This window comes from Xyrauchen texanus, chromosome 6 (assembly GCF_025860055.1).
Source record: "Xyrauchen texanus isolate HMW12.3.18 chromosome 6, RBS_HiC_50CHRs, whole genome shotgun sequence".
NCBI classification, from domain to species: Eukaryota; Metazoa; Chordata; class Actinopteri; order Cypriniformes; family Catostomidae; genus Xyrauchen; species Xyrauchen texanus.
Genome location: NC_068281.1, coordinates 6,372,571 through 6,399,803, shown reverse-complemented (window position 1 = coordinate 6,399,803; position 27,233 = coordinate 6,372,571). Strand labels below are relative to the sequence as shown.

Below are 27,233 nucleotides of genomic sequence, written 5' to 3'. Positions count from 1 at the left end.
ACCGGAAATTGAAAACAGGCTTCTGTTTTGAATTGTGGAACACTTCTGCGTTCAGGTAAAAAGTGGATAAATTGAACGACTTACTGTGGTCGGCAGTCATACAAGCATTCTAATTGTAACATTGCCTGGCTCTTAGCTAATGTTAAACTCTGCTGTGATGTTGTAAATTAGAGTGTAATGTCACCATAGTAACAGGTTCTTTTGCAGGTACATGCGAATCTAACCAACAAGACTGTAAACAAGTTGCACAGACTTGTTCTAAAAGATTGTTTTAAAAATGTCACTGGTTCGTACCACAGAACCGCACTGGCTGAACATGTATGAGAAAAGGCAGTTTAAACGTTTAAAGGGATAGTTCACCCAAAATGAAAAATTCTGTTATCCTTTACTCACTCTCATTTTGTTCCTAACCTGAATGACTTGGGAACAAGCTTTGCATAGCGCTCATGAAAACGCACTGAAAAATGACTTCAATTTCGGGGGTTTTTGGGCCCTTTTTAAGCTTTAAAGTGAGGCACTATCCACTACCATTGTATTGAAAATTCAGGATTTGATATTCATTAAAATTTCTCTTTTTGTGTTCCATGGAAGAAAGAAAGTTTTGTTTGGAGCCACATGAGTGTGAGTAAATGATAACAGAATTTTTAATTTTGGGTGAACTATCCCTTTAAGACTGACAGTTCACTTATATCATTGATACAAACAAAACGTTAGCTCTGTTCAGAAACCTAGTGACCTGCCTACTTAGGATTTTAAGGAATCATATGCACACTCCCAATGCAAAGGCAGGAAGAAATACTATGAAGCCTACTAAGGGCACGTTTTCCATTTTCTGACATCATCGTTTGTCGAAGTATGCAGTACTACATTAGAGATCATTTTCGAAAGTCTCGAGTCTCGAGTTCCCTCCATCATGTCCCCACATGATGGATGGAAACACCAATGCTAAATCAATGTGTTTCAACCAAAAACGTATTAGTGTGGACGTGGCTAAAGATATCTTGTTTTGACCCAATTTTAAAGAACACTGCTTATAATAGTTATTTTGAATGCTTTTTAGAGTATAGCAACATTGAAACATCACATTTTATTTGTGAGCTTCGCATGAGGAATGAGTTTCTGCTTATGCAGAGCTTCCAAATTGGTCATTTATGAAGGTCCATTTCAGTTAGGATGATGCCTTAGAAAGTAGCTGCCTATGCAGCTAGTAGACAGCAAGGCAGCTCACTAGGGTTTGAATTCAAAGGCGGTGCTGTATGAAACATCTGAAGTTTAAATCCGATTGAAAACACAGCATGAAGACATCAGGAATTCCCCCTTGGGGAAAGTATTCTATGCTAGGCATTAGCGACTATACATTGAAAAATCTAACTTGAAGAAGATGGCTTGGATTGCTTAACAATCCAGTCCAAGTTAAATAATTGTGGACTCCTTCGATCATTTCCAGTACCTTTTACTTGCATCCTTTTAAGCCTCAGACACTGATTGGTCAGTTGTGACACTGCCGTTCTGCTCCCCTGCAACCGATTGATCCAGTGTATTTGTAACTCCAACAACAATAAATGTTGGCCCGTCTTCCTCCCTGACAGATTCCGAGTCAGTGGATTTTCCCATTTGCTCAGTCAGATTAGGCCCCTCCCATTTCTCCTCATCAAGGCGACTGGAGATCGACCAATAGAGATGAGCGTCCAAACGAGCAGCAGCTAATGCCAGCTCTCTTGCAGAGCAGGAGGGCGTGTCCACCTTTGAAAGACATGAATATTAATGACCTTATTAAGTGTACTAATATTGTGTTCACGTCATCACATTTACATTGTATTTGTTCATTGTGTACCGGTTTTTGTCCAATTTGTAATAGGGTCTCAGTGGGCCCCATTGGCCCTCCCACTTACAGTCCTGCCCCACCCCCGTCAGACGCTATAACACTCGCACCCTCCACCCCCCATCGGACATAATTTCTTGTCCACCACAGACTAATCATTGTACCCTGGTATTGCTGTATAAATATATTTTTAAAATTATAGAATGATTAATTGAACTGAGCTTTTAACGGGCCAGTGTGGGGCATTCCCTGCAGAAAAATTATAAATAAAAAAAATTATGATAATTCTGTAATAAATTAAGAACCACTTGCTTGATCTGAACAAAATGTGTCATTGTAAAGCGTAGAATCTGTAATTTACAATGCATATAGCTGATCCTACTAATTCTTAAATAATGTTTTTTAATTTGCTGATAATTCTTACAGACACATAAATATAATAAACAGAAGGTTTTTTTTTGTCACATTTTTCTATATTACTTCCCGAAACATACATATAAAACAGACAATGACATATCGTAACTTACAGCAGACTATCCTGATTCAAACAAGCCCAAACGCAACATAATATGATAAGTAGATCTTGAAATATTCCTCAAAGAGTGTACATGGAAATATGGTGCACAACACACAATGTGTGTGTGTGTGTGTGTATTTGTATATGTGTGTGTGCACATGTCCAAGGACTTTGTGTGTGCAAACACATATCCACATATGTGCTCGTCTTAAGGATTGGGATGCTTCTGAACACTTCTGAAATATTATCTGTATTTGGTAGTCTAATCCATTCATTTCCAATGGCTGGTCATTTTTGACCAGGAACACAAGTGTAACAAAGTGAAATAAAACCAATAAAATGTAAAGTAAATGGACCAATTTGTGTGTGTGTGTGTGTGTGTGTACCCTATTCACTTCCACTGTAAATGCCTTACCCTAACTGTGATTTTGCTTCTTCTTCTTTATTTATTTATTGTATAAATGCAAGATGAGTCAAAATTATTTTATTGTGGTAAACTTATAGAACATTTTTGAAGGGATTGTTCTAGGGACTGGAATATCATAGAGACTTGGTTTGGGCCAGTAACCAACCTACTTGCAACCACTCAGAACACCTTAGCAACCTTAAAGGTTGCTCTGGCAACCACAACGCAGTGGTATAGAGGCGAGCACCAATCACATTTTCTTACAGAAATGTACAAATCCAGTTTACTCTATCTTTGTCCCCATCACACATCTGTTTATGAGCTGCACCGTTCATATCACTTTTCACAAACAACATAATACCTATCATAGACCTTATTCACAGCATCGCCGTCTTTGATTTTCAATGGGAATGACAACGAGGCTGTGAGGGATAGAAGTACAGTCTCTTCAATGGTGAAGGGTGAGGGTCGAAATCCCTTGTCTCTTCAGATATATCAATACATACATATATATATCCTTTCATATCAGTATATATCTATATTCTGTTGCTTAACATCTTTAATAAAGTGATGAATTAACTATATGCAGGATCACATAATCAATTCTATTTTCTTATGCATAATTGAAATATACTTTGAATCATATGTGTGTTGAATGTTAGTGAGTCTCTTTTAGGAACATTCCAGAGTCTCTCTGTCCTGCACGTCGGCTGAAGGTCTTTTGGGGGATAAGCTTATTTGTGACGCTCTTCAGCCTCTCAGGGGAGGGGGTCAGGGGGAATGCGTTAAACATGTGTTCCAGATGTATTCTGTGTTTGATTGTTACCTTTCCATGACTAATTATATGGTTTAAAGTCCTATGTAATAACACCTGAATAGTAGAAGTGTGATTTTCTCTTATTATTTCTCTAGGGAAGAAATGTATGTTATTTCAACCCTCTCCTCTGCCCGAGGAGTGAATATTTGATCTCTCTGTTTTGGTTTAAATGGCCTGATAATGTGTGCTCTAGCTGTCTTGTGCCCAGAGAAGAACTGTCGTTCGTCAGTGTTTTGTGTGTGCGTTTGACCTTCTACCTAGGTTTTGAACCAGGGGTGCACACCAGGCTGACTCGAAGACGCCCCGCGACCATCTGCGAGGTCACTTCAGACGTAAATCTCGGGCGCGGACGACAAGTGCGCTGATTAATGTTGATAGGCCATTTAACTATCTATATGTTGTGACTTTATGTTCTTTTAGCCAATCAGGAGTAAAATAATGGAATGTACGTCCTTGCAAATGGTATAATTGATGTAAGATTTTGTGTAAGGTACGAGTTGGCTTTCGATCTCCTCGTGAGACTTTGCCGCTGGCTCTACCAATTTCACTGCAAACTATTCTTCAGTAAATTTTGATTCTTTAATTGAATTTCTCGACTCCTGGTTTTCTTTCTCCATATCTGGTCCGGGTCATAACTGTTATACCCCTAACAATGGACTGTACAGCAGTTGTGTACAGAAGTGTTTTTGGATCATTACGTGGACAAAACAATTAAAAAATACACCGATCAGCCACAACATTACCTTATATTGTCTAGGTCCCCCTTGTGCTGCCAAAACAGCGCCAACCAGAATCTCAAAATAGCTTTCTGAGATGTCGCTCACTGGATGTTTTCCCTGGGATTTTTACACACAAGTCTCTAGTATTTACTCCGAATGGTGCCAAAAACAAAAAACATCCAGTGAGCAGCAGTTCTGTGGATGGAAATGCCTTGTTGATTAGAGAGTGGCCAGACTGGTTTGAACTGACAAAGCCTATAGTAAGCCAGATAACCACTCTATACTATTCTGCTGAGAAGAATATCATCTCAGAATGCTATTCTAAGATGCGGGTTGGTGCTGTTTTGGCGACAAGAGTGGTTTTAATGTTGTGGCTGTTCTGTGTATCTTTCCAAGAACATTCAGTAGACAAAAACTCCAGACAGCATGAGTTTTGGAAAATCAGATGGGATCTATGAGCTTTATACAGCTTTATACAGTGCATGCCATTGAAGAGATGGTAAAGTCTATCCCTCGCAGCCTCGTTTTCATTCAAGACAAAAAACAAACATGAAGCTACTGTGAATAAGGTCTAATCTAATCTACCATAAATTCCCTATGTGTGCCACAAACCTCAAATGTGTGGTGAAAAGCTCCATAGTCCACATCAAAGAATCCCTCAGCCAGTGACATCATCGGAATAAACCTGTGACCCCATAACAGCTCTTCGGCCAGGTACGAGCTCCGTGCCTGACAGGTCATACCTGCCCATCAAATACACCTGTTTATTACTAAATATTCAACAATGCATTACTCATTGATGTTATATGATATATTATGAGAATGTTTTTTATGTGTACCTGTAGCTTCCACCATCCCCTCCAGGATGACGACAAGCTCGAAGTCCTCTTTCTCCAGTTGGGCTTGGGACATGTCCCAGAACGGTGAGCGGACATCGATCTCATGAGAGATCACCAGTGGAGACACCAGGAACAGACGATCGTCCCCCGTCTCAAAGCCCACGCTGATATCTGTCTGATCCAGCGGAATAAACTCACCTGCAGACAACAGAATAAGGTGAGAAGTCAAATATAAATTAATTTAAAGGTTAATATGGGTTTCAAACAGTGTCAGGAATTAACTTTATACAGTTAAGGAACAATATTTGCCCCCTGAAAAATACTGTATGTCATCATTTTAGGTTAAATACATTGATTTTACCAGTTCATTAACATTAACAAGAGATAAATTGCATAACTAGGACTATAATACAATATTATTAAGTATAACAGATGTTAGGGATTAAAAAAACAGAGGAATTCATTTTAAATTATGGAGGCATTTTTGCCACCAAGCCCCCCTTAATTTCTGACTCTGGTTCTAAATCATTAAATATGGTTGTCAGGATTAAATAAAAATTTGCCTCACTTACTTTCTTCTCTTAATAATAATAATAATAATAATAATAATAATAATAATAATTTATTGCCATGTCAACAAGTTGATAGGAATTTGTCTTGGTACAACTCTCAGACATAAATGACCTAAAGACAGACATCAAAAGTACGCCAACAATGTACACCAACAGTCCCCAACAACAATAAGACATTAGACCAGAACCCTGCAGACGTTCAAAAGAAAAAAAAAAAGAAAAAAAAAGATAAAAACCCTACGGCCCAGAAAGTGCACAGTGCCTGCAGTTAGTAAGGGGCTGCTAGCAGTCAGTGCAAATTCAGATGTCTAATAGCCAGAGGGAAGGTGCTATCTCTGAAGCGTGATGTGGAAGTCTTAATGCTCCTATATCTTCTTCCTGATGGGAGGAGATTGAAGAGATGGTGAGCAGGGTGAAAGTGGTCCGCTATGATGCTTTTAGCCTTTCTGATTATTCTAGTGGAGAAGAGTGAAGATAGTGAAGGGAGGCTACAGCCTATGATTTTTGAAGCCCTGCGTACTTCTCTTTCCATCCTAGTTTTGTCCTGAGCTGTTGTATGACCGAACCAGACAAGCATGGAAAAAGTGAGGACGCTTTCAATAGTTGACCTATAAAAGTGGGTCATGGCAACTCGGCTGACACCAAACTTTTTGAGCTGCCGCAAGAAGTGGAGTCGCTGATGTGCTTTACTGATCTTAATATTAGTGTTAAGCTCCCATGATAGGGATTCCTGGATTGTAGTCCCAAGGAACTGGAAGGAAGTGACCCTCTCAACCTCCACCCCATTTATGCAGAGCATAGGGAGGAGACTAGAGGTCTTTCTAAAATTCACTACCAGTTCCTTTGATTTTAAGATGTTAAGTGACAAGTTAAAACTTTCGCACCATTTCACCAGCCCCTCCACTTCTCTGCGGTAGTCAGACTCATCTCCATTAGTAATAAGACCAACTACAGAAGTGTCGTCAGCAAACTTGAATAACAAAACTGAACTACTGTGTGATTGACAGAACTGTGTGTATAAAGAGAACAGAAGTGGAGATAGGACGCAGCCCTGTGGGACGCCAATGTTCAGAAATTTTGACTGCGAGACGTAGTCACCCATTTTAACCACCTGCTTCCTATCACATAAAAAGTTAAAAATCCATTTGCAAAGTGATGTTCTAACACCTAGCTCCTGTAAAGTGTTAATCAGCTTCACAGGAATGATGGTGTTGAACGCAGAACTAAAGTCCACAAAGAGGACACGTGCCTATGTAGATTTGAACTCCAGATGTTGAAGAATAGAGTGCAAACATAGTGAAACTGCGTCATCAACACTCCTATTTGCTCTATAAGCAAATTGGTGGGGGTCAAGTGAAATACTGGACAGGTGTTTACATATCAGGCGCTCAAACACTTTCATAATGACAGAAGTTAAAGCCACAGGCCTATAATCATTAAGACACGAAATTCTATCCTTCTTTGGCACTGGGATGATCACAGCGGATTTAAAACAAGCAGGCACAATACCAATTTGAAGAGACCAGTTAAAGATAAAAGTGAGGACAGATGTTAATTGATCAGCACAGTGTCTTAAAGTAGCAGTCATTACGCCGTCAGGCCCCACCGCCTTCCTGATGTTCTGCTGACGGAGCAAGATCCTAACATCATGCTCAGAGATAGTGGGTGGAGAGTCCCCCTGCTCTCTATAGCAGGGTGGGGGCAGGTGACTTCCACTGTCAAAACGACAGTAGAAGTCATTTAGCCTCCCAGGAAGAGAGGGGTCACTGACAGGAACATGGTGTTTGATCTTATAATCGGTAATGTCCTGCAGCCCACGCCAAACACCTTTGATGTCATTTGCATGTAATTTGTTTTCAAGCTTAGCTTTATAGGAAGCCTTGGATTTTAACACAGCTCGCTGGAATTAATATTTCAGTAATTTGTATTGACCCATATCACCACTCTTAAAAGCAGCCTGTTTTGCCTTACATAGAACTCTCACTTCATTATTAAACCAGGGCTTACTGTTATTAAAGACATAAACAGCTCTTGTAGGAATACAAACACCCTCACAGAATTGAATATAGGATGTGACGGTATCAGTAAAGATGTTAATATCCTGACCATCAGACCAAAAGTTGCTCCATACCGTGGAGTCAAAACAGTCCTGTAATGTGTCTATAGCTTGTGGGGACCATTTCCTAAAAAGTTTGACAGTTGGTTTCACCACTTTAAGTCTCTGGCGATATTTTGGAATAAGAAAGATAGTGTTGTGGTCGGACTCACCCAAAGGGGCCCTAACCACAGCATGATATGCCTCAGGAATAGGAGAGTAGCATTGATCCAGTGTTTTATCCTTCCTAGTAGCAATCTGGATTTGGGGCTTGTATCTGGGGAGTGCCTTCCTCAAGGAGACGTGGTTGAAATCTCCCAGCACAAACATGGCGGCATCAGGATTATTGTTTTCTACCTCTGCGATATTATACACAAGTTGCTGCAGAGCCACCGGAGCAGAAGCGTCCGGGGGAATATATATAACCATCAAAACAACAGAAGAAAACTCACGAGGCAAGTAAAAGGGCTTACACATCACCGTGAGAGACTCCAACTCTGGAGAACAGGTTTGCGACAAGTTTTTACAGTCCGAACACCAGTTGCTATTGATGTAACAGCCAACCCCACCTCCACGTAGTTTTTGTGAGCACGCAGTGCGGTCTGCACGGTGTAGAGAAAAACCGGCTAGCTGTAACATGGAGTCCGGGAAACTTTCAACTAACCAGGTCTCAGACAGGCAGATAGCGGCGGCATCCTTGAAGTCTCTCTGTGTACGAATGAGCATAGAAAGTTCATCCATTTTATTCGCCAGGGAGCGGACATTGGAAAGAATCAGGCTTGGTAGAGCTGGGCGGTAGACGCAACGCCTGAGCCGAACAAGAGCGCCACCCCTCGCACCCCGCTTCCGAATCTTCCAGCATTGTTTAAGCCGCTCCTTGTGTGGTTGAAAATCCGGCGGTAAATCGGGCAGAAAAACAGGCATGCTGTCCCGAACATGAAGTAATGCAAATCTGTCATACTGAACAATACCGAAGCTGGGTTCTAGGAACGTGCAGGACAACACCAAACAAACAAACAAAACAGAGAGTAGTACAGAGTCGCCATTGAACGGCGCCATTTTGGATGCCACTTATGCCACTCTTTCCTAGCATTTGTCCCACATAGGTGCTGGGTCTGCTTCATGATAGTTTGCATATATACTGTATATTTGATTTGGCACAAGTTTTATGCAGGATGCCCTTTCTGATGCAAGCACAAGTGGCTGGGGGACTCTCAATCACACGGGGCAATTTAGAGTCTCCAATTCACTTAACCTGTATGTTTTTGGACTTGTGGGGGAAACCGGAGCACCTGGAGGAAACCCATGCAAACATGGGGAGAACATGCAAACTCCACACAGTTGAGCTGCTGAGTCACCGTGCCGCTCTGCCGCCCCACTTAAATGCTGTCTTCATATTTTTCCATCAAAATCTAAATAACTTTCTTCACCTCCAAAACTGACTTTCCAAAAGTCACTCAAAAATCAAAATGTTCACATCCTATGTTTTTGAATTGCATAGATTTGTTATTGTTTCAGTGTATAAGAAATTCTCTCTCAGGCGAGTCATTAACAAACACTTTAAGAAGAAAAAAAACAGTTCAAAAGAAAGATTAACTTGCAAATTAGACATTACTTGTACACTCTGAAAGGGAAGAGCACACAACAGTGTTGAACAATCGAAATCATCACAAAATGAAACCACCAGGTGGTGCCATTAAGTCTAAGACTAGAAGGTGCTGATGTTGCAGATAAGATGGTTTGAGTATTTGGATGCCTGTGAGGGTGGTGTATGCTGTCTTACCCTCTTGCGTCTGTTTGGATTTGATAAGTTTGGCTCTCATGTTGGCGCCCACAATATGGGAGGATCTCAGATCCCCGACCCGGAACATCAGACAGAGCTTGTCGTCCCGCAGTGAGATGATAGCGTTACGAGAGAACACCAATGTCTCTGCACGCTTATTCGGCTGCGAGATCTTCACAAACATACATCCAACCTAGTGAGAGACAAAAAGAAACAAACTAGATCGTTACATGGATTTTTTCACCTGTTTTATGATCCGCAAGGTAAAAAAGTAAGTCCGATCCCTAAGAAGAGGAATAGCACACATCTTCTCAACGAGCCATCCAATTTGAGGTATCATTTATTTTCATAGCACCAAAGTTAAATACTTACGTTTTGGGGTTTGCTCAAATTAGTAACCCTTATATGAAAAATACTACTAGCTTCACTAATTAAAAAGAAAGTGAGACATATGCAGAAACAACTAGGAAGGAGGTTATATCTGCTAATTTATATTTGATAAATACAGATACCAGAGGTCATGTTACTAAGTGAGAATGTGTGTTGTATATGATTACTGTATGTGAGTGAAACACATTCCCGGAGGGTAACATTTAAACCAGGACAGAGATAAAACACACAAAAATAGTTCACAAAAAGAATGAGATATTGAGAAGAAGGAATGAAATTACTAAATGTGACAGAATAAGGAAAAGAGAGAAAAGTAAGTGCAGCGTAGTTCTAGCGGGAAGACTAGCAGCTGTACATCATCGCACCTTTAGCTGGATAATTCCAAGCCAATCACATGTAAGCCGTTGCTTTATAAGTCTGCTCACAATCTATCACATTGCTGTTTCAGTGTGCTAACACGGAAACCTCCACCACCCCACCACCACCAGTCGAGTCCCATCATGCATGGGGGTAGGCTCCTCCGGCAGGATATGACGGTTCCGAGTACAACTTCTTCGGCCCACCAGACGGGGCCTACGCCAAAGAGAGACATTACTTTTCTGTTTTATATACATCAAATAAATGTCATCTTAAATTTCACTCAAGTCTGCGAGTCTTCCTGATAGAAAGAGAGAGAGACACTCAGAGCGAGAAAGGGCGCACATCTGTGGTCCAAATCGCACGACTCAATTGCTCTTGGTTATGGATGTTATAACCAATAACATCAATAACGATTAGTGTTTTGGTACACTAATCAACAAACGAAATCCATGAGTTATAAAAACATTACTTTTCCCAAACACAGCATGCATAGAAGACATGCATAAGTGCATGTCTCTTTATGTGTATGTACTATAGTTAGGGACAAAATGTAGAGATACTATCAATGGGCACTTTGTTAGGAAAACTATGGTCCTAATAAAGTGCCCGACCTGGTCTTCTACTGTTGTAGCCCAAAAAACCATAAAAAGGTACAAAACATTTCTTTTAGTGGTAGGGTTGGGATTAGAGAAGTACTTATAATTTGTTTTTTTACATATAATTTTTGCCTACATTGTGTGGACCAAATATCTGCTCAAGGAAAACAGCTTATTAAACATACTAAATAATCTCTTAACTATATGTCTTAATTTTGTGCGCTGTTAGGTTTAAGGGAAAGGGATAGAAAATATCATTAAGGCTCTTTAAAAACAATATAAGACAACAGAAAGTCCTCATCAGGATAGAAAATCAAATGTGTGTGTGTGCTCTTACCATGAATGCATTGACCATAGAGCCCAGTATAGCCTGCAACAGGAGTAACATGGTTCCTACTGGACACTGGTCAGTGATGACACGGTGACCATAGCCAATGGTCGTCTCCGTTTCAATGGAGAAAAGGAATGCTGAGATGAATCCATTAACATTATTCACACATGGAGTCCAAGTCTCATCTTCTAAATGGTCCAAATCACCCCTGCAAAGAAAGAAATACAGAATGAGAGAGAGAGAGAGAGAGAGAGAGAGAGAGAGAGAGAGAGAGAGAGAGAGAGAGAGAGAGAGAGTTAGAGAACATGCAACAGAGAAAAGCTTTTTTTGTTTGTAAAGACGTGTCCTTGTCTTTTTATAAAACATGTCCTTTCGTATATTGGTTCTGGCAACATTTGATCTCAAGTGTTCACCCACACTGATTGTGCCTTCTATCTAGTGTGGATGAAAACTACAGTGTTGCAAAAACACTAGATGTACAGTAGATCTATGAAAATCAGAAGATGGACGATAGGACATTTCTAGGAATAGACCAATATAAACTCAGCAAAAAAAAAAACGAAACGTACCCTTTTCAGGACACTGTATTTAAAGATAATTTTGTGTTTTAAACACTGTTTTCCATGCTTGTTCAATGAACCATAAACAATTAATGAACATGCACCTGTGGAACGGTCGTTAAGACACTAACAGCTCACAGACGGTTGGCAATTAAGGTCACAGTTATAAAAACTTAGGACACTAAAGAGACCTTTCTACTGACTCTGAAAAACACCAAAAGAATGATCCCTGCAGAAGGGTCCCTGCTCATCTGCGTGGAGGCATGAGGACTGCAGATGTGGCCAGGGCAATAATTTGTAATGTCTGTACTGTGAGATGCTTAAGACAACACTACAGTGAGACAGAAAGGACAGCTGATTGTCCTCGTAGTGGCAGACCACGTGTGATAACACCTGCACAGGATCGGTACATCAGAATATCACACCTGCGGGACAATTACAGGATGGGAACAACAGCTGCCTGAGTTACACCAGGAACGCACAATCCCTCCATCAGTGCTCAGACTGTCTGCAATAGGCTGGGAGAGGATGGACTGAGGGCTTGCAGGCCTGTTGTAAGGCAGGTCCTTACCAGACATCACCGGTAACAATGTTGCATATGGGAAAAAACCAACTTCGCTGGACCAGACAGGACTGGCAAAAAGTGCTCTTCACTGAAGAGTCCCGGTTTTGTCTCACCAGGGGTGATGGTTAGACTCGCGTTTATCGTCGAAGAATGAGCGTTACACTGAGGCCTGTACTGTGGAGCGGGATCGATTTGGAGGTGGAGGGTCCGTCATGGTCTGGGGCGGTGTGTCACAGCATCAACGGACTGAGCTTGTTGTCATTGCAGGCAATTTCAACACTGTGCGTTACAGGGAAGACATCCTCCTCCCTCATGTGGTACCCTCCCTGCAGGCTCATCCTGACATCATCAGCCATACTGCTCGTTCTGAGCATGATTTCCTGCCAGACAGGAATGCCAGTGTTCTGCCATGGCCAGCGAACAGCCCAGATCTTAATCCCATTGAGCACGTCAGGAACCTGTTGGATTGGAGGGTAAGGGCTAGGGCCATTCCCCACAGAAATTTCTGGGAACTTGCAAGTGCCTTGGTGGGTGAGTGGGGTAACATCTCACAGCAAGAACTGGCAAATCTGGTGCAGTCCATGAGGAGGAGATGCACAGCAGTACTTAATGCACCTGGTGGCCACACCAGATACTGACTGTTACTTTAGATTTTTTGACCCCCCATTTGTTCAGGGACACATTATTCCATTTCTGTTAGTCACATGTCTGTGAAACTTGTTCAGTTTATGTCTTAGTTGTTGAATCTTTTTATGTTCATACAAATATTTACACATTAAGTTTGCTGAAAATAAAAGCATTGGAAAGTGAGAGGATGTTTCTTTTTTGCTGAGTTTACTTTTTGTTGTACTCATAAAAGATAATTGCTTTCATTACATGGCTCTCTGGAATACTTGATTCTGATTGGTCAATGGCGCCATCTAGCGGTCTGATAATGCTCATTAACAACCGCACATACCACGGACCAGCTTAATTGTTCCTGCTTCTCAAATCAATGTTTCATGTGTATTTATTTATTTAACTGGCAAGTAGTCTTGTAATGAGATGGATGAGCAGTCAGACAGTCATTAATTACAAAATAAACACCAACAGAACTATAGCTGTGCAATTTATTTATTTCCACATAATTTCAATGCAAACCAGTATTTTATGTTCATGCATTTATTTATTTGGTTAGTAGCCATATATTAAGCAGGATAATGAACAGTCACCCAGTTATTATCGAAAAATAAACCCCTTCAGGCTGAAACAAGACCTTATTTTGTGATTCAAGCAGACTGTCCATTATCCTTTACGTAATGTGTGACTGATGATGGCCAGTGTGAAACATCTGTACTGTTTTGACTGTCTAGACTGTCATTTAAGGGTTAAACTGTTATGTCAGGAGGCACATGACATAACAACATAACGTCAATATCTGTGAAACACTTCTATGAGCACAGAGCCAACAATAGTGCCACTGGGAAGAAACCTGTTTGGTTGTCAAGAGTAGCATCTTTAGTTTTGTTTAATATGCCACTTTAAAACATCCATGAATTTTTCACGTGTCAGTGCACTGATAAATATGATTTCCACATATGTGGATTTTGGGACATTACTCCCTCAAATTTGCATGTTAGTAAACACTTTAACATTAACACATCTGTGGGTCATTTCCCTTCATTTTAATATAAATGTTGCTATATTTTATTTTGTTATCACTGTACAATACAGTTCTATTCATTAACATTAGTAAATGCATTCCTATATGTACTGTGCATTTTCACATTGAGAATCAAAGGGTTCATCCAAAAGCTAAATAATTTTGCTTTCAGAGGCTTTATATGGAGTTAGAATAAAAAAAAGGTGAATTTCGAACTGTTCTGACATATATATATATACACTAGCTTTCTATGCAGCTAAGTGCATTCACTTCTAAAATTCGACCAAATGCAGTTTCAGGATGATGTTTGGACCACTCAACATGTTTGGCAAACATGGGCAATGGCAATCAATAATTCAATTCAGAATTTATAATGCTACATTTTATTTGAACATGATTGGCAGTGATTGAATGATGCTGGCCATTAGTTTGAACAAGAATAATACTGCCCTGCAAAAGCAAAAGACCTTAACTCACTAGAGTGTGAAACTGAGAAAAATGACTTTAAAGTTTCTGTTTTGTCCAGACAAAAGTATTATAGGTAGGACTCCCAACTAGTTGCTATACAGAAGAAATGTTTGTATGCAAAAAATCTTGAGCTCAAAATTGACCTTTGACCCTTGTTTGGCAGTTAATGTACTCTGCCTTTGTATCATGTGCCAAAAATCAGGAGTCATGCAAAGGCAAAAGGCAGTAACTGACATATAATCAATATTTACTTGCTGTTCACCATACTTACATCCATTATAAGAACACCTAACCAAGGTCTATCATCATGGTATTTGTTTTAAATTATATAGAAGACCTTTGGTTGTTCCTATTTAGTGCTATAATGATCAGGATAGTGCGGCAACACAAACACAGTTAAACAGTATAACAGATAAGTTACTTTGCAGTACAGTATGTACAGTATGAATAAATACAATACATATTTTCACAATAAAGATCATTTAATTATAATTGAATACAAACGTATATGTATTTAAATGCAAGATATAGAGTAATAATTAATTAAACATTGGACCAATACATTAGAGATTAGAGACTGCTCATTCCAAGTTTTTTACTGCGCCCAAATAAAATCTTACTGAAAGCTAATTTACGTGACACCGATTAAATTTAGCTAGCTCCGGGCTGTCACTGACATTGACAGATCTGAACCATCGCCCTATCACATCGCTATCACAGAGTAATAATACAAACAAGCAGTCGGCAGTCTACACTTTATTTCAAAGATGTGTCGTGTGTATGTTACGCGGTTTGGTGAAAATAAAAGAGCGGTAATCTTTGACAGTATGACAAAGCCAGAGTACAGTAACATCACAGTGGCACCGTAACATCTCTCTTGATGCCAGGCGAAACAAAGTCAGAACACCTTAAACTCAAATTCAGCGTGCCGGAACAAAGGCTAAGAGACGTAACAACTGTTACGGCGTTCTGCTGTGGTTTCGCGTATGGTTTTGGATGTTACGGTTGCCATAACCCTTTAATTTCTCGTTAAAACAATCAAATTGACTCACGATATTTATTCACATGATAAAGGAGGTCTTGAATACCCCAAAAATGACATTAACTCATTTTTGACCAAACATAATGTTACGTTTTGCCTTTGTAGGGCAGAATAATACCCAACACTCCTGGAAACATAATAAACAATTTTATGAAGAAAATGATTTAGCAAAAAACTGTTTGATGGCGGTATAATGTAAAGCGGATAACCAATATGATGACGACTAGTATTAAAAGTCTGTACTTTAGTGTGTCTTTAGTTTAGTGTGTTATTTTAAAAACAGTGTCTACCATAAAGCCTCTAACTAGAACTGTACATGATCCAAATGAAATCAAAACAGTGTAATATAGAACTGATTACTGATATGATGGCCAATAATAAAAGTCACCTGTTACTTAATGTGTTGGTCTGCGGGAGAGAGAGAGAGAGTGGTAAGGCTTGTCACCTGGTTTGTAATGATCTCTAACACCTGTGTCTTGTTGTAGTGATACGGAGAGAGACATTTAAAGGGACGCCAAGTGTCGAGAGGGAGAGAGAGAGTGGATCTAGAAAGCTCCACAAACTGAGTGTGCTATTGTTTGGTTTTGTTTATGTTCAATGTATATACGAGCGAGAAAGTAAAAGTCCTTATCTCAAACATGCTTCACTGTCTCCTGACTCCTCCATTGCTCAACGAACCTGTTCACAGTGGTGCCAATATCCCGGGTTTCGGGATATTAAACCAAAATGTTTAGTTTATGGACATGACGGACATATCTCACTGTCATCGCACCACCATCTGTCATTGACCTTTATCTCAAGCCGGTTCTCGCCTCCTCCTTTCCACTGAACTATGTTACACTGGTGCCGAAATCCGGGAAGGAGGAGGGATGCCTGTCGGGAGTCCTCGACACTGCTGTCCACCAGGAAGAGTGCTGCTGCCTTCCGCCGGGGGAGGGAGTAGCCGACCGCCCGGACGTGTTGAACGGCCGCCATCCGCGAGGCGAGTGGGGACTGGACTCCCCGACCGCCTGGAGCGATGGAGCCGCTGCCAGGGGCGGAGGAGTGCCCTGCCATCCCCCAGAAACGCGGAGGGGTCGACAGAAGACCGCCGTCCGCGAGGGGAGGAGGGAAGTGACTCCCCAACCGCCTGTAGTGGTAGGGCCGCTGCCAGGGGCGGAACAGTGTCCCCAGCAGTCACCGTGAATGAGGAGGGGCGTTCTTTCCACCGGGGGTCGTGGGTCTGACTCCGGTCCGCCCGGGGAAGAGCGGCTGTCGTCCGCCTGAGGGTGGAGGAGTGATCGGGGACCATGTGATGGTGTATCAGAGAACCGGCGAGTAAGGTGTTTGTTTGTTTTTTTCATCTCTCTCTCTCTCTCTCTCCTCTCTCTCTCTCACTGCCGCTCCGCATTGGCCTTTTCCCTCTCTTAAATTGTACAGTGTTTTTTTTTTTTTGGGGGGGTACTACACTGTTACAGGAACCCCCCCCATTTAATTATTTCTGTTTCCCTCCCCTTGTCCCCTCCCTCATCCAGGTAGATGGGGATGACCTGCCGGCAGATGGGGCAAAAGTCACGCCCCTCCCCAGGGAAAGGGGGGGGGGGTGTACGTCATGCCGGTGGCTCCCCTGCCTGAGAGAACAAGGGAGGAATGTGGCAGGGCGGAGGGCGGAGGGTGGGGCTGGGTCGTGATTATTCACACCCGGTCCCTTATCAGTCTAATTAAGCCTCCGAGTGGGATAAAGGCCGATTGTGGGAGGTAGTGCGGGAGAGAGAGATAGTTTATGTGTGTGTTTTTGTCTTTTGTTTAAGTTAATCAATAAAATATAATTTTATGTTGTCAAGCCGGTTCTCACCACCTCGTTTCCATTGAACTACTTTACAGGGACCTAATTCTAAGATTTAATTCTAAAGGTGCCAAAAGTTTTATTTTAAGGGTAGGTTAGTGTTTGGGCTAGGGTTAATCTGAATACATTATAATCAGACTTTATTTATAAACAATAGAAGTCTATACAAGATGTAAATTAAGTACTTTTTGAGATTGCTGAGTAAACATAAGTGTGTGCATTATTCATACCTGCAGTATGCAATGAGGTACCATATTGCTCCAAAGAAGAGCCAGGTCACCGCATACGCCATGACAAAGACGAAGAGAGAGCAACGCCAGTTCAGATCCACCAGGGTGGTAAAAATATCCGTCAGGTAACGATATGTCTCTCGCATGTTACCATGCTGCACGTTACAACTCCCATTTTTCTCCACATAACGCTGCCTCTTACGCCTCTTACTGCGTCCTGGAGAGAGACAGCAAGAACATTTTTAGCAAGTGCCAGTAAGACTAAAAGTGGCCCCAAAAATAGGAAACGCACTTATTGAATTTTATACAAACAGATACACAAATGGAGGTAAACACCAAGCAATTTACCGCAATCCATATTAAAAAAGAACAGTGCCATATTAAAAATAAATAAAAGAATAAAAGGCTGAATTAAAAAGTTATTTTGCTCCATACTGCAGAGGCGTTAGATTAAGATTGCATGATAACCAGGATTCAGGATAATCAATCTAGACTAGAGAAATTGATTCTTACCCCATCCAAACCTGCCTCTCTCTAGCCTCGCCCCCTGAATTTTCTTCCGGGGCTGATTGGCTTGTGCTTCCCTTGCAGCCAATTTGTCTTGGAAAGACATGTTGTTATTGGATGCAGGCTGTGGAGGCGGATCCACCTCCGTGGATACCACGCACCCCAGCTCCTCAGATGCATTCTTAACTGTAGGAGGTGGGGTTTCTTTTGAGGCCTCCTCCACTGGTTCCTTCTCTTTATCTGGGACTGGGACAGACAGGGATTCAGTGCACGTGGAGTAGCCAGTGTTGTCCAGTGCCATCTGTGTGTATATTGTGTGTGTGTTGAGTTGGAGTGATAAGTGTATTTACGTGTGTGTGCGCGTGTGTGTGTGTGTGTGTGTGTTTAAAGTGCCTCCCAGTGTTGTATTCTCAGTTGCAGAGTTTCATCTGTGCATTTGTCGGTTTTCTGCAAGAAAAGAGACACAGGAGACAATCTGTAACACGGATAAAACCAAATGAACTACTTTTCCGAAGGGCTGGAAGTTTGATAACATTCTTTCCTACAGGCCGGATCAAGAAATATAAAAATAGGGGGGCAATAGCCAACGAAGGAGGGATCTTAATAAAATAAATAAAATTTTATAATCAGCAATATGTGCTTACATATGGCTTTATTGAATGTGTTTGTGCATGTATTCTACGAAGCCGGCGTATTAGCATTATGCATAGTGATGTCATTACGTGATGACGTAAATGAACTGGTGAATCTACTTTTTGGACAGGTTCATTGAGGACATTTCTCCAAAAAGTAAGATCTCTGTTCCCATGTGCACTTGCAAACTGTAGTCTGGCTTTTTTACGGCAGTTTTGGAGCATTGGCTTCTTCCTTGCTGAGCAGCCTTTTAGGTTATGTCGATATAGGACTCGTTTTATGTGGATATAGATACTTGTCTACCTGTTACCTCCAGCATCTTCACAAGGTCCTTTGCTGTTGTTCTGGGATTGATTTGCACTTTTCGCACCAAACTACGTTCATCTCTAGGAGACAGAATGCATCTCCTTCCTGAGCTGTATGATGGCTACGTGGTCCCATGGTGTTTATACTTGCGTACTTTTGTTTGTACAGATGAACGTGATACCTGAACAGGTATTTGGAAATTACTCCCAAGGATGAACCAGACTTGTGGAGGTCGAAAAAAATTTTCTAAGGTCTTGGCTGATTTATTTTGATTTTCCCATGATGTCAAGCAAAGAGACACTAAGTTTGAAGGTAGGCCTTAAAATACATCCACAGGTACACGTCCAATTCAGTACACCTCCTATCAGAAGCTAATTGGCTAATTGTCTAAACACTTGACATAATTTCCTGGAATTTTCCAAGCTTCTTAAAGGCACAGTTAACTTAGTGTATGTAGATTTCTGACCCACTGAATTTGTGATATAGTCAATTAAAAGTGTAACAATCTGTTTTTAAACAATTGTTGTGTCATTACTCGTGTCATGTGTAACCGGACCTGCTCGCACCGCTCTGAACAGGACTTGAACCGGCGTCTCTGGCATGGGAGGCGGGTGCGCTAACAAGGAGGCTAAAGGCTACAGCCTCTAGCGTCAATCGCTAGTGCACCTCTTGAGGTCAGGTTTACACATTGCACAGCTATCTACCAGCTGGCTCTCGTTACACTCAGGCCCCTAAACCTCACTCCCATCCAGGTCACGGCACCAGTGTAACCAGCCCTGCTCGCCCCGCTCTGAACAGGACTCGAACTATCGTCTCTGGCATGGGAGGCAGCTGCTCTAACAAGGAGGCTGTTTTTGTCACTTGTTTTGACTATAAAAACTGCCAGTACAGTAAGACAAAATACACATTTTAAAAATACATTCTCTGAAAAACCTAAATATCTTATGCAGTGTTGTTTCTAAAACAAGATAAATCAAACTGATCTTGTTTTAAGGATTTTTCTATATTTTTACAGGAAAACTATTAAAAAAATTATTATCAAGAATATAATTTTTGCCCTAATATCAAAGTCTTACTAGAAAAAAAGAAATTATTATCTAACATGAATTTTCTTGATAAAATTTTGTATCGTGTCTGGTAACGTTTACGCAGCTTAGCATAAAGCTGACAATTTACACAAGGTTTATTTCTATTTCTTCTGCACCAAACTTACTTTAGACTTACTCTCAAATGCACTTTGGATTGCATCATTTATATGTATACATCTTTTCCATCTGAAAGGACTAAATATTAAATGAAACAAATGACAATTAAATGCAAAGTAAATTCTTCAGTAATCAAAATAAATTTGGAATGTAACTGTTATAAATTCCATTGATTTAAATTGTAACTGTAGTGGAATACAGTTACTTATATTTTGTATTTTAAATATGTAATCCCATTACATGTATTTCTTTACTCCCCAACCCTATATATATATAAATATATATATACACAGGATATATGTGATACCCATGTGATACCGCTATATCACTCCTGGATGGGTAAGTGCCTACTTCAGAGCGGTGTACTGACTGGTGGAACGCCAAACCAGTGGAGAGGCTCCGAACCAGGTGTGCAGAAGCGGACGCGCATCCCTGTGCCTTGGGAAACACTATCCGCTTTCTTTTGTTCCCTCTTTTGACTTTTTTTAGGACTTTAAATTTCCTCCTGTTTGATTTACATATGATGCTGGGGCTGGCCGCCATTTGAGTCAGCGTTTGGACTCGCTGGAGATGCTAAGTCAAGACACGTGTTAATCCCCATCCACAAACCTACAGAACAATGCAATAGCTTCAATACATTTCACTTCCACAACAGAAGAATATGGCAGGCCCTTTCCAACCAAATTGTGATTAGCCTTATTTGCTAGCTAGTTAGCTGAATCGACTGGAAAAGCAATAATTTAACATAACATTTTAGTTTTTTTGCAGTTATCCTTCTTTAGCTTGATATGTGAGGGAGGAGTAATTATTTTTAATAATGCAAGAATTGCATGCACATATTAATAATGCAATGAAGCAATATAAAAGAGTGGGAATGTTGAGGTAAATACTGCTAAACACAGAAGACGAAGCAAAACGGCGCCATTTTCAGAATAAGCTTTATTGCCAAGTATGCTTACACATACATATATATATATACAAATACAAATCTGTTATATACAGATGCAAGGGAATGTAATGGAGGTAGGATGTGTTGGATAAATATAAAAAAAGACTAAACTGTGACTTGCACATAATTATTGCTCAATGGGGCAGTTTTAACTGTTCATGAGATGGATAGCCTGAGGGAACAAACTGTTCTAAAAGTTCAAAAAGGTAATGGGCTGGGTGAGTGGGGTCCAGAGTGAATTTACCAGCCCTTTTCCTCACTTTGGAAGTGTACAGTTCTTGAAGGGAGGGCTGGGGGCAACCAATAGGTTGGTGTGAGTGTTGGCGTGTGTGGTGGTGGCATAGTGGGCTAATGCACACAGCTGTTAATCAGAAGGTTGTTGGTTTGATCCCCACAGCCACCACCATTGTGTCCTTGAGTAAAGCACTTAACTCCAGGTTGCTCTGGGGGGGATTGTGTAATAAGTGTACTGTAAGTCACTTTGAATAAAAGTGTCTGCCAAATGCATAAATGTAAATGTAACCAATAATCCTCTGAGCAGTCCGAACTGTCCTTTGTAGTCTTCTGATGTCTGATTCTGAAGCAGAACCAAACCAGAGGACAGACTCATTGACTGCTGAGTAGAACTGTATCAGCAGTGCCTGAGGTTGAACTTCCTCAACTTGAGATGGAAGTACAAATTCTGATGGGCCTTTCATAATGGAGTCAATGTGGGTGTCCCACTTCAGGTCCTGTGAGATGGTAGTGCCCAGGAACCTGAATGACTCCAGTGCTGCCACAATGCTGTTTAGAATGGTGTTGGGGTGTCCACTGTCACCTCCACTGTTTTGAGCATGTTCAGCTCCAGGATGTTTTGATTGTGCCAGGCAGCCAGTTGTTCAACCTCCCTTCTGTACACAAACTCATCGTCATCCTGGATGAGGCCGATTACATCACTGTAATAAAGTAATTGGTTTGTTTGTTTGTTTGCTTTTTAAATACAGTATACTACAATATATTAGATCAAATTATTTATTTACAAAAATGAGTATTTCATATTTAAATATTCATAGTTTTCTAATCACTTTTAGGACTTGGTGAGGAGACTTCACAGCTCTTTAGGACAACACAAAGCAATTTCGTCCTGAAGTACTACAAAGCCCTGGGTCAAACATTTAAATCAAGCTTGCCTGAAAATTTGGAAGATAGCCTTGTCCAAAAGTGTGCCAAGAAGGCTCACCAGAGGAGGAAAAGGGTAAGCTTACACAGTGTTTCATTTGTGTTTCACTATTGCTTTTTTAACACGTTTTTATATACTATATAATATAAGTTTTGTATGTGTTGTGACAGGGTGGAAGGTGGGGCCTGGTTGTGATTTTTCACACCCGGCCCCTTATCAGAATCAAATCTCTGAGAGGGATATGGGCCGACTGCGGATGGTGGTGCGAGAGAGAGAGAGAGAGAGCGTTTAAGGGCAGCTGCATGTGTGCGTTTGTGTGTATGTCTTTTTATTTAATTAAATGTTGTTTATATTGTTAAGCCGGTTCTCGCCTCCTTCTTTCCATTGAACTCCTTTACATGTGTATTATTTTTCTTAAAAGGAATAGGAAAAATGACAACTCTCTATTCATTTAATCACTCTTGTGTTGTCTCAAACTCGATGGATATATGTGTGGCAGCGGGGGCGTGGTCAAGCGCCCGTCCGGGAGAGAAAAGCGGTAAGGGCGCTCACACCTGAGCTAAATGATAACTAACACCTGTGTCTAATTTCAGTAACGTGAGGAGAGCGGCATAAAAGGGCAGGAGCGACGGAGCATGAGGGGGAGAACCAAGGAAGACTGTCTCTGATGTGTTATAAAAAAAAACTTAAGAATTAAAAACTTACCCCTTAAGTTGACGTTTGTTTCCGTCCCGTCCTTGAGCTATTTCACAATATGATTTGAATATAGTCATACCATACAAGTCAATGGAGACCAAACTTTCAAGCTCCAAAAAGGCAGCATAAAGGTAATCCATAATACTCCAGTCTGTTTAATGTAAAACGGTTGGTTTTGGGTGAGAACAGACCAAAATGTAACTCCTTTTTCACTGTCCATCTTACCATTGCAGTCTAAAAGCACAATCATCAAAGCTAGGAAGTGTAATAGAGCTTGAAATCACGATCGCCAAGGAAACAGCTGATGTCAAGATTTATAGTGAAAAATGGGTTACATTTTGGTCTGATCTCACCCAAAACTGGCAGATCGCTTCCGAAGACATGGATTAAACCATGTATAACAAAGTGTATATTGCGATATGTAAATATCCATGTGCACAGCTTGGGCATGTCTACCAGTGGGGCAGGTCGTCACATGAAACAGAGAAATTAAGAAACATGAACAGAGTTTTTATGGCATTAAAAAAATGTCGGCATCCACCAAAGCAAATTCAATAACATTGATCTTGCGTTTGGCGCTTCATAAGCACTTAATATGCTTCTCATGTGACGTGCGCAACTGTGTTTCATGTGCCTATCTTGCACACTGACACTACCTCTGGAGCATGTTAGTGTGAGCGAGTCAGCGCAGAGAGGGATCACTTGTGCTACTCAATCATTTTTGACTCAGGAAAACCACGAAAAACACCTCCACAAACTCCCAAACAAGTCAAGAAAATTAAGAGGAGCTTGTTATTAAAAAGGTGCGACATCTGTGGTGTAGGTTCACAAAAGTCAACACAGAGCAGAAACATAGCATGTGTGGAGGCCCACATCATACACTGTGGCATCTACGCATGACTCCCCACGTGCCCCCCCCCCAAGAGCGAAAACCACATTATAGTGACCACCGGGAGGTTACCCCATGTGACTCTACCCTCCCTAGCAACCGGGCCAATTTGTTTGCTTAGGAGACCTGGCTTTAGTCACTCAGCATGCCCTGGGATTCAAACTTGCAAATTGGGTGGTAGCCAGCATCTTTACCACTAAGCTACCCAGGCCCCCCACACCTTTATAACGGTTTTACATTTTTATATTTAACATTTACACTGGTTGCCAAAAGTTTGGAAAAATTTACAGATTTTGCTCTTATGGAAAACAATTGGTACTTTTATTCACCAAAGTGGCATTCAACTTATCAGAATATATAGCCAAGACATTAATAACATGAAAAATTACTATTACAGCTTTCTCCTTACCTGGCCCACCCAATCATGAACATGGCCCACCTTGAGAACTACACCTACACCCACCCCTCCAACTGTTTGGCCCACCTTACATCTTAGAGCTGGAGCCAGGCCTGGCAACAATTATGGCATTACCAACAGGGAAATTCAGTTAACAGTGACATTGAGCAGAAAGCGTACATATAACCAGTTTTGACTAAGTTGATGATAAAAGTTTAAATTATCAGGATCATACGATTAGATGAAAAGAAAATTGGCGCTCGGTATCAGATGGTAAAATTCTGATAGGAGCATCCCTGATATTCAAGTTGACTGGGTTAAAACTAAATGATGATGATTAGTAGGCTGAGACCCTATCACGGAATCTACAAAAACAGGTACACAGTGGATGGTACAGTGGATGAGTAAACATATTTGGTCATTTGTGGGGGTTTATTCAACACACTCTCATGGCGAAATCATCAGGATTCGTGCGACTTTTCTGCATTTGCTAATTAATATGATATAGTGCAACTGCACTTGTTTGAATACCTACGACTTTCACTACAGCCAATGACATCGCTGGATATCGTTTCCATCTAATACGTGACAATTACTTTCTTCTGTCACACACAACAGTTTCCTATCATGTTTACACACTCTACTGATGGGTTAAGTTTAGATAAGGGGTTTGGGTAAGGGCATAATATTAATGAGTATGTCCTTCGTGCGCGAAACTCAAGTTTACTTCCTCATTAGACATCCTAGAATTTGCAAGTGATGAAGTCGTACCAGTTCTTGCGAACAACATCGTGTGAGGCCATACGAAATAGCCAACTCGTAAATTATGTATGACTTTTCATGAGATTGGGTTGGGTTTATTGCAATGGTGTGCAGACTGAAAAACGGCCACACACATAGATTGGCCTGTTTCTGGCAGTACCAGGAAACCAGCTACGCCAGAGCACATATCCGACATTGGATGATTTTTATTGCTCTGTTTACACAGTTGATGTAAGGGTGTGAGGTCCAGTAAGGCACTATAATTCGTGCCTGCTCAAAGATTGGTCATGATCTTTCATCTCGGTCTGGGCCACATTTAGAGTCATGAATCTTTCATGGTTTGAGTGGATCTGTAGAGATTTGCAAAATTTTTAAGACACAACAGTGTAGTGACATTACAGTGCTGGAATAGAGGATTGTGAGAAGAGACTGGATATCTCGGACTAACATATTTTAGGATTTGCAGAGCTCAGATGGTGCACACCAAAAAATAACACACACACACACACACACACACACACACACACACACACACACACACAAAGAAATCAATCATACCAGAATTAGGCTAAATAGAACATGTTAAAGGAATAGTTCACCGAAAACTTTAAATTCTCTCATCATTTACTTCCCCTCATGCCATCCCAGATGTGTGTGACTTTCTTTCTTCTGCAGAAAACTTATGAGGATTTTTAGAAGATTATTTCAGCTCTGTAGATCCACACAATACAAGTGAATGGGTGCCAACATTTTGAAGTTACTAAAATCACATTAAGGCAGCATAAAAGTAATCCATAAGATTGTTAATGTGGAGATGGATGCTGATGGTTTGGTTTATGGAAGACTTGATGGTGATTAAACGAGATGTGTGTGTGTGTGTGTGTGTGTGTGTGTGTGTGTGTGTGTGTGTGTGTGGTGGAGGGGAGCTGGTTTTGTCTACATTATACCAAATGTCCCCACAAGGATAGTGGGCTGAAATCAGCTGCATACAATGGTCCCCATGAGGAAAGCAGCTTAATAAACATACTGAATAATGTTTTAATTACAATCTAGAAATGTGTAAAGGTTTCTGTGAGGATTAGGTTTCTGAGTTCTAAAAACAATCAATGCAAAGCCCCCACCATGACCCACCAAACAAACATATGTTTGAATTGTTAGCAATGCTAAGCCTACATTGCTAATAATGTTGATAACATAAAATGTGGTACTAAAATAATAATAATAAAAAAAGAGTATTTCTGTGCATTTGTGTTTGTCTCTGTGATTCCGTGTGTGCGTGTGGGTAGGCTGTTCACAGTCCTGATGGCAAGTGGGTTTGTCATGTTTTCTTATTTTGGACTTTTGGGAAAAAAGAGTATCAGAAACAGACACTCAGCTGCAATTACATTTTACACATGCACACCAAACACACACATATACAAACAACCAGTGCCTGCATGTGTCTGAGTGACCAAGTAGCCTGGAAATATATTATTATTTATTATATTTAAAATCATATAAAATATTAGATATAAATAAATATCTCTCATCCAAAATATTTAATTTACATGTATTCTTAATTTAAAATGATTACATAATGTACATTTTATTATTATTGTTTAATATTATCTTTATAATAATTATTTAATTTAATAAAAATTATTATTATTATTATTATTACTATTACATAAAATATTCCTGTTCCCATGGATACTTAAAAGACAAACATAATGGGACAAACAACTCAAATGGGAAGGGACGCAAATAACCACGTCACTCATGAATATTTACTGATGTTTCACTATAGCATGACTTGATCAACAAATAAACATTAACCATGATATAGAGTATTGAACAACTAACCCTTACCTGCCACTGAGGCTTTCTGCAAAGCGTGAACTTCAGTATTATCCCGAACTGCGTTAAAAACACTTTAGATTTTGACAGACCTCCGGTTTTATCAGTCAAAATTTCTCATATTGGGCTCTTCGATCAGATCCATACCGGCGGCGATGATGATGATGATGATGATGATGATGATGATGATGATGATGATGGTCTACAGCGGGTGGGAAGAGCGACGCAGCATCACTCGAGCATCATTTCACCTCCAGTAAACAAAAGAGCAAGCCAGCCAATCCAAGCAGAGCACAGAGAGGGAAAGAACTTTTC

The 27,233-nt window shown here is 40.6% G+C and overlaps 1 protein-coding gene across 1 annotated transcript; it reads right to left on the bottom strand.

The window, feature by feature from the left end:
* Window positions 1–1,467: 1,467 nt before the first annotated feature.
* LOC127645374 (G protein-activated inward rectifier potassium channel 3-like) lies at window positions 1,468–27,233 on the bottom strand. The gene is made up of 8 exons (XM_052128973.1): window positions 26,931–27,233; window positions 18,093–18,533; window positions 17,580–17,796; window positions 11,254–11,455; window positions 9,571–9,763; window positions 5,121–5,318; window positions 4,894–5,024; window positions 1,468–1,743 (listed from the first exon to the last, which is right to left on the bottom strand). Exons 2-8 carry the CDS (start codon window positions 18,385–18,387, stop codon window positions 1,468–1,470), a joined length of 1,512 nt encoding a protein of 503 aa, XP_051984933.1. The 5' UTR covers window positions 18,388–18,533; window positions 26,931–27,233.

Coding starts and splice junctions, on each gene's coding strand:
- LOC127645374 (XM_052128973.1), bottom strand. CDS start 18,387: ATGGCACTGGACAACACTGGCTACTCCACGTGCACTGAATCCCTGTCT. Junction 17,797..18,092: donor GAGAGGCAGGTTTGGATGGG/GTAAGAATCAAT, acceptor GTCTCTCTCCAG/GACGCAGTAAGAGGCGTAAG. Junction 5,319..9,570: donor ATCCAAACAGACGCAAGAGG/GTAAGACAGCAT, acceptor TGTTGTCTGCAG/GTGAGTTTATTCCGCTGGAT.